The following is a 14,862-nucleotide window of genomic DNA, read 5'->3' on the forward strand; positions in this document are numbered from 1 at the left end:
TATATATTTAGAGGCTTGTAGTTTCTCTTCAGAGAGATGAGTTATTTTTAAAGTTCAGTGGGTAAAAGGTAACCTCACAGAGCATTTCTTTGAGAACATGTGTCTGTGCCAAGGGAGGATCAGTCATATTAAAAATGAAACCCAGTCCTTCAAGGATACGAGTATAGAAGCCTGTAGTGCCCTCGTGTGTCCTTACCCCACATGACAGCTGAAGTGCACTTGACTCGAGCTTCTTTCACTGAAGTTTTACTTCTTTATAACCATCTGACCTCTGCTTAATTGAAAGACAAGTTTTGATGACTTTTTATTAATTATAATTTCATTTTTCATACATTTTCCAACAACATACAACTCAAAGTTCCAAATAACCCTCTATTAAAATGAATGATTTTTAAGCTCTTCAATTTTAAGAAAAGGCATCTATTAATATGTGTGGCAGTAAACATTTTGCCCTAGTTTACAGCAGTTTCACCTGCTACACATCCTCTTAATGTGGGTCAGTTTGTGGCACTTTTTAACCAGTTAACAGCTGAAATTTATTTAAAATAAGAAAAAAAAATTTTTATGCACCCATCAAAAGGTTCTTTTAAGGTTCTTGTGAGCTTGTCTGCTACTACATCAACTAATTACGTTTTTAAATTAAACCTAAAAACCTACGTAACTATTAGGTTAGCCCTCACCATGTTTTTTTTTTTTAAGTGAGTTGTCCCTACTTACACAATAGATTTAAAACTTACATTAAAAAAAACTCGTGTTCACTTCTATTTAAAGCCATGAAACATTTAACATGCAATTAAGTAAAAAGTAAAATGCACTATTTATAAAAACTTCGAGGTTGAAAAACAAAAACACATCCTGCTTATCTAAATAGAGAAATAATAAAATACTGATAAGTGAATGTTCATCATTTCTCACCATTGTGTACCCTCCTCTGCCTTCTTGTCATTTAAAATAGGGCAGCATCATCAGTAGTTATTGGTAATAAACAGAGCAATATTATTTCAGAGACATCAGACAACTGTGTACAGTGCATGTGAATACTAATGGGAAATGCTGTGATGTTTTATACTGTGAAAGTACATTTTAACCTAAACCTGAACCTAATGGTTAACTTGATGATCAAGCTTAAAAAAGCTTTGCTGCTTAAACCTAATAAAACAGAGAACTAAACAAGCAAAAACTAAATAGCAGCCAAGTGTGAGGGACAGGTCGACATACTCCAATATGTTTGTGACTGATCAAAATTATAAAAAGGTTACACTGCCTTTTCATTAACATTAAAATATGTTGTGTAAATGTATTACATTACAGGGATTACTGTGCTTATTTGATATCACAGCTTTACACCAGTTCATCTCTTCATTGTTTTAGAAGCAGCCAGGAGAGAAGAGAACAGAGACTCTGGCCTTTGGTTCAGGACATCTGGGTGGTCCAATTCTGCCACCTGTCAAAGAGAACACTTGGTAAGTTGAGGCTGAAGATCATATACGGATTAATTTTGTCTAACCGTCTTTGTTACCTGTCCATTGTTCATGACTAGAATACGATCTGCATTCATCACTGTGTTGATGCGATGTGCTAGGTGAGCACAGTGCTGTCTTGAAAGGCCTCTTTGACTGTCTTTTGGATCAGAGCATCTGTTTCTGGATCTGTGGAGGCTGTGGCTTCATCCAAAAGAATGATCTATCAGACAATATGAGCCTCTGTTACTGCAGGAAAGTACTGATTTAAGGAGGAGCACATGGAAAGAAACAACTTCTCTCCAGATCTCCTCATCAGTGTACTTATTGAACGGATCCAATTTTTGGGGTATACAGTTGTATCTCTAGAGAGTTGATAAAGATAGATATATGGTCAGATTATAGATATTTTAGAGATTATAAAAACAATCAATGAACACTATACTCGGACAGCACAACTTTTTAAGCTCTTCAGTTTCACCCGATATCTCTCTTCCAATATGAACATAAACCTGCACAAAATGCAGTTATTTTCTAAGTTCTAAGACATCAATAAAAGTTAAAGTAGCTAACAGAGTCATATCATGACAGCTAGATTGAAGGCACAGACACTGTCACACATGGACTTTGAGAAATGTGCCACAATGGTGCACCTGTCCCATAGCATCTCCGTTATTCCAAACATTTCTTACATGTGTCTTCATAGTTCACCATGAATTAAATAGTGCATTACAAATCATATAATAATAATAATAATAATAATAATAATAATAATAATAATAATAATAATAATAATAATTTCATGCTCATGTTTTTTATACCGTTGTTCATCATTCCAACATCTTCACCAGGTCTGAGCTCAGATTCATTCAAGTTGGCAGGATCCAGGGACATCACTTCATCTTCCATCTGCTTCTGAAAAGAGAACAATAACAGTTTCACAGTTAGGTCTGCATACTTAACATAATAAAGCTTACAGAACTCAGTGAATTCAAAGCAACAAAGAACTGATACTAAGGCTTTTGAGCTAACTGAACAGTAAGAGTAACAGAGCTACAAACATTTGTACTGCAGTTTGTGTGAAATCCTTACTTTAGACTCTTCCATCTGGTAGTTGCTGATGAGTTGAGCATAGCGCCCATTTGCATTCATCAGGGCTTGATGGTTTCCAGCCTCCTGAACCTCACCATCCTCCAGAACCAAGATGCCATCACAGAACTCCAAATACTAAAAGACACAAGTTAAGACAGCTGTGAGAAATGCCCCCCCCCAAACACTCTTGTTGCATCTGAAGTGGAGTGACTTACCAAAATGGTTCACAATTTGTGATTAAAACAATACCATTAAGTTTAAGTTTCAACAATCACAGCACAGTGATTTATTTAGATTATATACCAGGTGTGACCAAGAAGTTCCAAGACTGCCTATAAAAGCAAAGCTAAAACCTAAACAGGTTTATATTTCTATATTTCTTGAAGGTGGCCTTTTCAGGGAAGACTGCACTGCTTCAAGTATGACTGCTTTTAGATTAGTCCCTAGAAGCCCTGCTCTGGCCACCTGAAATTCCCTTTCAGCAGACTCTTTCAATTCCTGATGAAAGCCAATGCACACTATACTTTGCTCATAGGGAACAACCTTCAGTGGACTCTGAAGACTGCTGATGAACAAAGTGTGAGAACAGTTGATCCAGGGAGGGGGACAAAGCAGTCAAAATGTGCAGAATAAATTAAAGTTGAAGGTGAGCGAGAGTGCACTTTTTATATATTACTCCATATGATTTCTGGGAGGTCAAAGTCAACATTGTTTAACCAATATAGTTACTCAAGTCCCCAAAGGTGTAATGTATTTTTATGAAGCTTTGAAGACAGTCCATAAAAAATTCTGGGTAATATAAAGTTTTTACCAATTTTAACAGTAGGTGTGAGCAACCTTGACCCAATTATCACCAAAATTAAATATGCTTAAGCTCTTATTAAGATCTAACATCACACAAAATTTGAAAACGATAAATTTAAAACTGCTAGACTGCTAAGTAACTGACAAACAGAACCCATACACACGCCCTCCCTCTGGGAGGAGGAAAAGCAAGCCTTTACAGTATATCTACCCTTAATCATTTTAGTGACACTCCAGCTTCAATTATCCACTTCACAGACATAAACATAAGAGCAATGCAGTAACTCATGAAGATGAAGATGGCAAAAGTGGTAAAGGCCTGGAAATAAAGAAAAATACAGGAAAATTTCAATTTGTGGTAAACCACATTTAAAATTTGTCATTACTGCTGTACTTCTGTGGTACTCACACTAGCTGCACAAAGTGGCAAGCCTATCACGGGGTGTATAAAGAGGGTCAGAACGGTGGCAAAGGTGGCAGAGATTAGGGTAGTGGTACAATTAGTAGCCTGGATGTAACCCACCAACTTTAGTTGTTCCTTTTTCTTTTTTCTAAATCCTGTGAGAGAAAAAGTTTGCCAGTTCTCTTTACCTTCAATAATATTTTTTGCTCTGACCAATTCTGCTAGAGTTGAACATTCATGTTAAAAATTACAGACAAATAAAGGCATAGTTCCTTATAATGTTTAAAGATGGGGAAAACAATCACACTGAATGCTCTTATGCATGCTTATATACACATAACATAATTCTGTTGGCCAACATACAGCTACTTAACTTACCCTTAATACCAAAGCAGTTGAAAGTGATGAATAACCCCCTCTGCTACTTAACTGACTAGATAAATATCCCAGAGCTTTATCCTAGTTGGCGTTATACTCTAATTATAAAATTCTCCTTCATTTTTTGGAGCAGTGTATTATATATTGTAAGACAGATAACTCACAGGCCCGAGAAATAATGACAATGCCACAAAGACGGAAACAGCAGTCGACCGAATCAGCCTGGTTCTCAGAAAGCGCAGGGCCACACGAACTAGCGAGGCCTTCTCCGGGCCTCTCTTTGCCACTTCTTCCTTCCAGAGTCTCTGAAACCTGTCAGACACTCACACTCAGTGGTCTCATTTAAACAACAAATCAAGTCTTTTTCCATGATTAAAACATCCTACATTTGATGTGGACAGTATAGTCTAATTTTTGATGAATCTTTGGCTCAAATACAAATTTCATAAACTAGGTCTATTATGCATTAGTAATACAGTATATGATAAATGAGTGTAAAGAAATGGGAATCAGAGACCTTTGCGTACCAACGTCAGCAACATCTGAAGGAGATAGTGTGAGGGTCGATATAGTAACTACAGCACAAGTCTTTTAGTGAAAGTAGGCTTTTTTGAATATGTTTAACTCAACTTGCAAGTCTACGCCAGTCATAAGAATCAAGTTTGACATACTGGGTGCATCTTTTTATTGTGTGGCTTCACTTATCCCAATAAGAACACGAGACGCTGGTTATTATAGGTGTTACATCCCCCAGGAGGATGTCTCTTCTCCCTACTAACCCTTTGTTTTGTCTAGGCTCCACCTCCTCTGTCCTGATTGGATGCTGCGCAGAGTCTGGCTAATTGGTAATCAGCAAAGCACTACTTAATGCCTGTGGAGCTGTGCTTCTGTGCCCTCTGGCCATTTTGGTTGCCATACCCGTGCAGGCTTGCATGCCTTTGTAACTTGTATGAACATTGTTGTTTTTCATGTTCAGACTGCTTGTAGGGGAGAGCTGCCTTTTGTTTTGACACTCTGTTTTCTCCTGTTTATGTGTTGTTAGGTAGGTTATGGTTATAGGTTGTATATTTTGTTTCTTTGGAGTTAGGTAAGTTTCTTTTATTTCTACATCAGGGATGTTTTGTTTGTTATGTTGGCCATGGCTCTCCCTGACGTTATACCTCAGTCTGAACCCAAATCTCATCACCAGCATTAAATAGACCTTCTACACTTACCATCTTGGCTCCTCCTTCTCTATCCACCTTTATGTTCGTCCCTTCAACCCCCTAGACTAGCCAGGGGACGTAACAACAGGTTTTTTCCAATCGAGGATGACTGTCAAACGGGGACAGATCCAGAGCTGCATATTTACTGGGAATAACAAGTAAATATGACTTTGGGGTAAATGCCTAATCAGTGACACTGTTATTTCACTTAGGCACGGGAGGAAGTCTCTTGTGCTCTTTTATGATTTTTTTTAATGGTCTAGAGCAGGGGTGCCCAATCCCGGTCCTCGAGAGCTACCGTCCTGCAGCTTTTAGATGCATCCCTACTCCAACACAGCTGATTCAAATGGTTTGATTACCTCTTCAGCATGCCATCGTGTTTGGCAAAGGCCTGATAACAAGCCATTCATTTGATTCAGCTGTGTTGGAGTAGGGATGCATCTAAAAGCTGCAGGACGGTAGCTCTCGAGGACCGGGATTGGGCACCCCTGGTCTAGAGCAAATTAAACTACTTTAAAAATAGTATTTTACTTAGACCTAAATAAAGGAAAAAGTTCTCTCTTCTGATTCGGAATTTTCTCTACTAATCACGCAAATCGTCAGTTTTAGACAGTTTGTTAAAAAGAGATACCTTCTTACCATCTCCACACAGCGGTCCTCGGATTATCTGCTAACACCATCTTTCCTGAGAAATGATTGGTCAGTAGGTGGCGTTTTCAAAGTTTGGGGTATTTATCAGGAACTTGACCTGCTCCCTGAAAAAACAAAAACTCTAGAGAAAATACGCCTATAGAGCCCAGGAGGTGATTAGGAAGAATGAGAAAAGGAAAACTGCTTGACACTAGATGGATGTAGGTAGGTATCACGGGAAGAACATGTTCAAGCTGTCAGGTTAATATTTTCCTTACTTACCACAGGTAGCCAAATTTCACTGCGCAAATATTTCGACATCTGGTTTGCCTGAGACCTTATCAGAGAGGTTGGTCTGTCCTGTGACCCTTATGCCTCAGGACTGGACATCACAGGTGGGTTCAGATGAGGATTTCCTCAAACCAGCCTCCAGTTTTAGAAGCACAGTCAGTGCAGGGGGTGCATGTTTGGAGTTGTGTGTGTCCTAAATATTACGGTAAGAGAACTTAAGGCCCAATTTCAAAATAAAGGTGAAAGTGAAATTCTGGAATAGTCAGTTTATTCGCATTCTCAATTTATACAAAAGCTAGTAAACGACATTTCAAATGGCTATTATTTAAAAAAATCCAAACTAACGCGATATTGAGAACTAATTCTGTGAGCCAGGTCTGGACTAGCTATCTGGCGTACGCCTGTGGGCCTGCCCAGGGCTATCATAATTTACCCCAAAAAGTATATTATAATTTCTTTTGCGACCGCGACGTACCATTGGTTGATTTTCTTGAAAGACATTGGGCTTATCGAACGAAATCTCTCAGCCCTCCTCGGTCTGTCCCTCCCTCCCCTTTTTAACCTAGGTTATCCATTTGGGACGATCTGATTTCCTCGTGTCAGCATTGTTCCCACATCATCATAATTAATGTTGTTCCAGGTTCAACATTGCAAGTGACCAATCACCTTCTTGTGACGTCATTCCTTTGCGACTTCGAAATACCCGCCTTCGATTATTTCGAAATACAAGTGAAGAAGCGAAAAACCGCCATCAATTTGAGCTGGAGAGGAGTGGCATTTGGACAAATGGACAAATTAAAAAAAAAAAACAACAACAAAAAAATAAAACGCAATGGGGGTGCAGAAAATTCCGAGAAAAAAAGGGGGGAAAGCCTTCGAGTGAACGCAGCAAAATGTGCAAAACTTACTGATATGTTTGTCACCACAAGTTCTGCTGCCGCAGCTCGTGCGGGCCGGAGGAGGAGGTAGAATTAGCGATTCAGGGATATACGTCGGATGTGGAAGAGGCCAGGTTAGCCGAAATGTTAAAGAAGAGGGACGTTTCATGTAGGGAGTGCAAAGGGATGGTGTGTGTGTGTGTGTGTGTGTGTGTGAGAGCCCTTCTGAGAACAGGGGGGGGTTGCCTACACGTAAGCTTGCAACAGTCGGAGTTAACAACGAAAATGTTTTGGAATGTGTGAAATAATAATAATAGTGAAATAAAACATAAAACGTAAAAAGGAAACACGTTAGAAGAACTAGAATTTATACAATTTTAGAATGATAAAAACTGATTAGAGACACGTCTTCACTGAATAGTAGCTTGGCCAAAAGTATGCAAATGCTCAACATAGAAAAGTATTACAAGACTTGTTTTATTCAGTCAGACTTAAAACATTCATATATTATTCGTCTAGAGAGTTATGTGTGTGTATGAGAGAGAGAATTGCTTTTACAGCCTTCATTTTTAAATAACGCTATGAGTAGATTTGGTGTCCAACTTACTGATATTTTAGCTTGCCATAAAATTACAGTTTGCAGGTGTTACAGCTTACAGTGAATATTGTCATGTAATATTAGTAAAATTTTGTTCTGGTGAAATGGATGATTTATCATTGGTAGGTTAACCAGAGAATTGTGACACTGTGGCCATCTGTCCAAACATGAATCCCTGAGTAGTGAAAGAGCATATCAATTTTTTAGCATGGTTACTCTCTTCCTTGTAGGCTGCTGCACTTTATTTTAATTTTTGAAATCACACAATGTGCACATATATCCTCTGGTATGTGATGTGCTTTCGCATATGGTATAAATAATCGTAGTGGGCCGCCATTGATGTTTTTAAGGAACCCCTTTTATTGCATGTAATGCACAGACACGCCAACAGAGGGCAGTAATATCCCTTCAACATACATTGTAAAATTACTATTACAACAATCCCACTTAATTTTACCATGGAGTTCACTTACTTGACTGCCATTGCTTATTTCTTTAAAAAAAAAATGCACCTATATCACAGTGTTACTAGAAAATAAACATTTTCTCTTTTGTTTTGAACTCACACAAAAAAGTACTGTGTTAATCTTAGACAAAACTATTATTCTTCATTACAGTTAAATGCTCGCCATCTTAACATAAGCATAGTATAGGCATGTTAAGTATATGATAACCCTTTTAAACTGAACACAGTCCAATCTTCCCTCTGAGATACTCAAACTTTTGTCTAGGCAGTGGTTTGGTTACCAAACTCCTTCTTGTGCAGCTTGGCTCAAAGCAATATACTCAGCCTCTGCAGTTGAAAGTGCAACTGTTGCTTGTTTCTTGCTAAGCCAACTAACTGCACCTCCTGCAAGTAGAAAGATGTTTCCAGTTGTAGAACGTCGATCATCCTGATCACCTGCCCAATCAGCATCTGAATACCCAACCAAGGTTCCTGTTTCTGTTCTTTGATATTTGAGTCCCAGGTTTAGAGTTCCTTTCAAATATCTCAGGATTCTTTTCACAGCTGTAAGGTGTGTAGTGTTTGGGTTTGCATTGAATCTTGACAACACACTCACTGCTTGCGCTATATCTGGTCGTGTGGCTATGGCAGAATACAATAAACTTCCAACCATTGACTGATACATGCTTGGGTTTGCAGGTTTACTGACATCATCACTCTTTCTTAATTTGACATTTGTGTCAGCTGGAGTTGCTACTGGATTGGCACTGTCCACTCCATACTTTTGTAGTATGTTTTCAATATACTGTCTCTGATGAAGCACAACATGGTTTTTGGCCTTGTCTTGGACCACTGAGATGCCCAGAATGTAGGATAGCTCACCCATGTCCTTCATTTTGTAGTGTTTCTTCAGAGTTTCCTTTAAGTTCTTCATGCTCTCTGCTGATTCTGTAATCAAAATCAGATCATCAATAGCCAATATTTCCAACTCCTGACCTGTTCTAACAAACACACACTGATCTGAAGTACTCTGTGTAAAACCAATGCTTTTCATGAACTCTGTAAAAGCTTTGCTCCAGCAACGTGGAGACTGCTTCAGTCCATATATTGACTTGTTTAGTTTGCACACTTGATGTTCCTGCCCAGGTTTGATGTAACCCTCTGGCTTCTCCATGTAGATTTCCTCTTCCAGGTGTCCATTCAAGAATGCAGTCACGACATCCATTTGATGCGCATTTAGATTGTTTTGCACAGCAAATGATAACAATGTACGAATTGAACCAAATCGTACAACTGGAGAGAATGTTTCATCATAGTCTGCACCATAAATCTGTGAATAGCCTTTGGCAACAAGTCTGCACTTGTATCTTTCCACTTGTCCATCACTGTGATGCTTAACTTTAAAGACCCATTTTGATCCAACTGCTTTGCGATCCTTTGGTAGCTCCACTAAATCCCATGTGCCATTTTCCAGCAGTGACTCATATTCCAAATCAGCTGCTTCTTTCCACTCCTTTGCATTTGGACTTGACATAGCCTCTTCCAGTGAATTTGGTTCTGTGACACAACAGATGTTCGCATAATGATTGTTGGAGCCAAGTCCAGGCCAATATTTTACTCAGTTACATCATGCCATAGTTAAGTATTTGTCATGATCTTTAAGTTTCTATTATAATCTTGATCATTTTATGTTATAATGTAATAGGCTGTGCTCCATAAATTAATCCTGCTTTGTTAGTCTGTTGTTGTTGTAAAGTGTTGATAGATGTCGTAAAGGGGGTGTATATTTGGCCCGCATGCGGAGGGGTGTGGGTAAAAGGTTAGGTAAGCAAGCAGGACATGGAGCAACAGTTTTCTGACCATCGCCGTTTTAATGTTATTTTTTGTTGTAACATAAAGGGAATGTAAACGGAGCTCCCACCAGAGGCATTTGTTTTGTACCTGTTAAGGTTCAAAATATTGGGGATGGAGACAAGAGAAAAAACCACAATAACAACACTGGTCCGGCCGGGTTGAGTCAAACGATGATTTAATGATCACACACGTGGGAGATGGACACTGATGCAGACAGCCTCAAAATCTCAAAATGGTGGAGCATTGCTCAAACTTTTATAACCTCTGGTGCCTCCACCTTATCATAAAAAGCCTAAACATTCACATGCTCTCTCTCACCCAGCGCCTAAGCTACGACCTTGGCTCCCTGTTTATCTGCTCCTGCTGAAATGGGGCAGAAAACTCCAGCACACTCTGTTCTCTTCTACTCAGACAAATTAGACAATAACCTTCTGCGAACAGTATTTCTTATAACTCAGCAATATAATGCATCATAAAACAATATCATTCATTCACAACAAGTCAGCAATTTAATGTAATGCAAATCAGTTTAACTAATGCAATAGTTATCAGCTTCTTCTAATTCAGGAGAATAATGCAAACTAAAACTACATAATAATTCACAATCTTTAATTAGGGGTATAACATGGCATAAAATAATATCATAATTTTACAATTCCCCCTGATGAGGTCATTAGAATAATGACCTCACAAACACCCTGTAGCCCAGTGTGGCCGGGTTCATCTCTTCTCACTCCCGAGGTCCTTTGTCCCCCTGAGGGGCAAACCATATGTAAGATGACCTCTGTGTTTGCGCAAGTCAGGTGCAAGACAAACTATTACTACAAGGATAGCAGGTCCAGATGACACTCCCCTGTTCTCCCACAGCTTTATTTGGTGTTCCCTGATACCATTCAGACGTAGACTAGAACCTCTGTCCGAAGAGCTCTTAACCTTTATTTTATTGCTGCAGCTACCAGTGTCGTCCAGTTGGGTGATCCTCTGCTCTTAATTCCTCAACCTTAGGGGTTAGACAACCCTTCAGTCGTAACACAGATCAGGGGATTATTCTGCTCCGATTTCAAACAACGATCTGTGTATTCTCCAGAAAAAGGAACAGGAAGGTGTCCCCTTTTTGCCCAAAAGCCTCTCGAACTTCGTTGGTCTGGTGTTCCCGGATTTCCGCCAACCCCTTCATGGTTATTGCTGTGTTTATGGGATCCATCCTTTTGTGGTGACTAGCTGGAGCCCAAACGCCATGACCCTTGGACCCAGTTGATGTCTCGGCAGTCACTGTGTCTGACTCTGCTACGGAGGGTCCTCGCATCTCTGTGACCTCGTCTGGTGTCTGTTCCTTTCTCTGTAAGAGACAGAAAACCAAAACACCTCTCTTCCTAACCCTAATAATCTAATGTTATTATCTACTGACCTTCTAGTGATTCAGAATTGGTCTAAAACATTCAGAATGTCCCAGGGACTTATTCTAATCATATCTTATGTGTGTGTAAGCATGTTTGCATTTAGCCCTCCGCACTCAAGGCATTTCTTACACTTTATCAGTCCGGACAGTCACGCCGAACGAAGCTTCTGACCTTCAAAAGGCCGAGTGCCAACTCGTTATAAGCACATTTGCAAGGTGTGTCTGAAAATTATTGAAACCCCTCTTTTTAACAAAAGACAAAAAATTAACAAATCTTCTAAACGCTATTCAGTTCATTTCAATGAGTAATGATTAAACATGAAAGTGATAGTTTATGCTTTTTCACTGATTCTCTAAAAGGTCCGTCTTCTCGGACCGCTATTAGCTTAAGCTTTACCATTCCTAAATTATTAAAGACACAAATGAAGTTATAAAATGTTCAAATAATCCTGGTTTGATGTTAAAGCTCAACCTTCCCCCCCTTTTTTGACACATTCCAATGTGTCAAATCAACGGAGCTAGAACATTCAAAAAAAAAATTAGGCAGCTACAAAGTTTCCCAGACTCTTAAGGTGATCCGCGTGTAACGTTCTGACTCAGGTATTTAATATTTTAATGAATCTCGTTTAATTAACTGCCACTATTTAAACTAACCTTAAAGACATAATTTAAGAAAAGATCACAAAGAATAACATGATATCAGTGTTTTGTAAGCGCGTGCGGCCCTCCATGCTCGAAGCCTTTCCCCTCAATAGATCAGTCAGACATTCGCGCTGACTGTAGCTTTTAACCCTTATTAACTTGAGCACAACTCTACAATGAGCAACAAGTTGCAATATGTATAAAAATGATCGTGGTTACACCTGCAATGAAAAATTATATCATTATCCTAACACCTGTAAATAGAAGATTCATCAGAAGTTATAACAATCACAGGAACACAGATGTTAGTATAAGGTCAAAAGCTTCAATAAATGATCATCGATGCAATGCTTGTTGCATGATTCTCATACAATAATAATGCTGACATTGAAAATAACAGTATAACACCCCCTTTTGTCCCGTTTCACTTGACACCTAAACGTTTATAAATGCCTCTTTAATTCTTGATTTTATTTCCCCCTTTTCTCCCCTTACTGACCACAGCAGGGGGATCTTAGTTTTGAATCAGCCATGAATCCAGCTCACCTGATTCATCAGTGAGCTCCACCATCACTGGCGTCTGACAGGGTGGCGCTGCATACTCTTCCTTTAATATCACTATTTTCAACCTGTTAATGAGAGTGTTTAAACCTGAAGTCGACTACGTCCACAACAAGTCAATACAGCTGTAAATGTGGCCAATTATCAATCTATTACCAATCAATAACAACAGATAACTTCTATTTTATGCATGCTTTTAATCAACCACTCACCCAGAGGATCTCCAATCCCAGCAAGTTCCTTCTCCTCCTTTAATGAGTCTGTCCTCCTTCCATGCCCTGGTAACCGGTCCATCCAGAGCCATATGATCTCAAATATACATACAACAAGCCAAACCACACCTTGGTCACACCAACCCCTTCCCACCCCCAAGATGTCCAATGCCATCCTAGTATGGACTGTCAAAAGTGGCTTTAACGCTGACTGTCCTGACAATCCATCTCATACTTTTCCTGGTCAGATTTGCCAATCTCTGCACCAGGGTTTTAAACGTTTCGCCATTTTCATTAGGTTTTATTTGTGTTTTGCAAAAGTTAAGTGTAACCAAATCTCAGTTGCATCATATCAGTCATGCTCTTCTAATTATCCTTGGGTGTTGAGACTAATAACTATTAACTCTTGCCGCACCGAGTGGTCCTAATTTTGGTTAAAGTTAATTGATAACCTTTTGAAGGCGATTGTTTCACACCTTTATTTAGATGTCCCAGTCCTGTTATCTCGGGATACATCATGCTGCCTTATCTGGGGTTAGCTGTTTTCGGGGGATGCGGGTTGAGTGGGGGAGCTCTTCAACGAGGGGGAGTGTGCTCCCCCTGATGAGGTCTTCTAGGTAAGCTAGGTTAACCTTCTTGTGTGAGCTTTTCAAGTGCACTTTTAAGGTTTGTGGGATTTTTTGTTTTATAAATGTCCCTCAAGACCCCCTGATGACCCAGTAATTCATTTTTGCGCACTGTAGTACACATTTAGTTTTTTGCTTGTAGCTCTCATACTCTACTTGCCACTCCTCTAAGTCCTGATGTTTCTTAGAGAGGACAACAGAACCTTTAAAATTATATCACATGTGTGGGGGTGTGGCCTTGCCAATTGTTTTTCCCACCTTTTCAAAATGGCTGGCGTGCCCACAAGCACATTTTATGGAAGAAAGAAAGGTAAGCTTGATATTTACAATTAAAATGTTTTGTTAAACTCAGATTTTTATTTTATTCAAAAAATAAACATCTAGTAAATAATTTCAGGGGTCTTTAAGAATTAGGCTCATTTACTTTCACAGGGAACATGACTAATTTATTAATGTGTGCTCTACACATTGGGACTTTATATTTATATTTATTTCACTTTTTCCTAATACCCAACTTTTGACAAAGGCGGAGAGAATTCTTAACACAATTATTAAGGGAGATTCAAACATAGATTTTTCAAAATATGAGAGGGTCAGGACCCACTAAAAGCCACAGAGAAGATTATCGAGATGCAGTGGCAGATGTAATAGAGAAAGACACAGGGCCACCTGAAATCTGTCGTCCTATCTGGTACAAAACCAACATGTAGTAGAATCTGGAATTTTGATTTTGAGTTAAAAATAAAATATGGGTAAAATGCAGAAATCTTTTCCAGTAAAGTAAAAAAAAAATAAGTGTCGCAATTATAGTTGAATCCATAACACCTAATTGTTTCTACGAGATCACGTCGTTGCTGAAAGTTATCAGTGATCTCAATGTGTGAAAAGAACTCACAGTATCTGGAGTTTAAGCTCCTCTTGGCTGAGAAACCTGGGACAAACATGTGAACAAGACCTGAATAATACCAGTAATGAAGACTTCTCTCCAAAGATCAATAAAAGGAAGCCCCAATCTGATGAGAGTCTAGCAAAATATGGTTCACTCCACTTGCCTGAAATGGTTAGCAGTCCAAGGCATTTCAGTTGTAGAATGATTGGGTACAACAATGAAACAGATGTGAGATGAGGGAAGTGCCAAATGTTCCTTTGTGTCTCCAAATAAAATCAGTACTTCCTCAGATATCCTAAATAAATTGACCTTTGTGAAATAGACAGTTCAGTGCCATCACTTATTCCTAAATCAATAGTTTACAGCTAGTGAAGTGTCAGTGACTTCTGGGTTGGTCCCTGATCTTCATCTTATGAGATTGTTATTTTAATAACACTTGATTCATTTAAAAGAAAAAAGAAAAAAAAGAAAAAAGAAAAAACGAAAATACAAGAC

The 14,862-nt window shown here is 38.9% G+C and overlaps 1 protein-coding gene across 3 annotated transcripts; it reads right to left on the reverse strand.

Moving 5' to 3' along the window:
- Positions 1-701: 701 nt before the first annotated feature.
- On the reverse strand, positions 702-7,147 carry LOC308398927 (uncharacterized protein). 3 transcript variants are annotated; one of them, XR_013972036.1, is made up of 6 exons: positions 5,982-7,147; positions 4,302-4,449; positions 2,553-2,687; positions 2,282-2,375; positions 1,520-1,683; positions 702-1,444 (listed from the first exon to the last, which is right to left on the reverse strand). XR_013972036.1 is itself a non-coding variant. In XM_080885820.1 (6 exons), exons 2-6 carry the CDS (start codon positions 6,020-6,022, stop codon positions 1,785-1,787), a joined length of 459 nt encoding a protein of 152 aa, XP_080741946.1. In that variant the 5' UTR covers positions 6,023-6,097; positions 6,251-7,147; the 3' UTR covers positions 1,756-1,784. The 3 variants fall into 3 exon arrangements, 2 of the variants coding, with proteins under 2 accessions (XP_080741946.1, XP_080741945.1); XM_080885820.1 differs by lacking the exons at positions 702-1,444; positions 1,520-1,683 and adding an exon at positions 1,756-1,825 and having other exon boundaries at positions 5,982-6,097; positions 6,251-7,147; XM_080885819.1 differs by lacking the exons at positions 702-1,444; positions 1,520-1,683 and adding an exon at positions 1,756-1,825.
- Between the last annotated feature and the right edge of the window lie 7,715 nt (positions 7,148-14,862).

Source organism: Rhamphochromis sp. 'chilingali' (genome assembly GCF_963969265.1).
Source record: "Rhamphochromis sp. 'chilingali' genome assembly, chromosome: 6".
Taxonomy (NCBI): domain Eukaryota; kingdom Metazoa; phylum Chordata; class Actinopteri; order Cichliformes; family Cichlidae; genus Rhamphochromis; species Rhamphochromis sp. 'chilingali'.

Bases quoted from the DNA above. Each gene is read 5' to 3' on its own strand.
- LOC308398927 (XM_080885820.1), bottom strand. From the start codon at position 6,022: ATGGTGTTAGCAGATAATCCGAGGACCGCTGTGTGGAGATG. The intron at 2,688-4,301 runs GTGAGTTATCTG...TGTGTCTTTTAG, and splicing joins TGTCATTATTTCTCGGGCCT to TATTTGGAGTTCTGTGATGG. The intron at 2,376-2,552 runs GTAAGGATTTCA...TTCTCTTTTCAG, and splicing joins ACCAGATGGAAGAGTCTAAA to AAGCAGATGGAAGATGAAGT.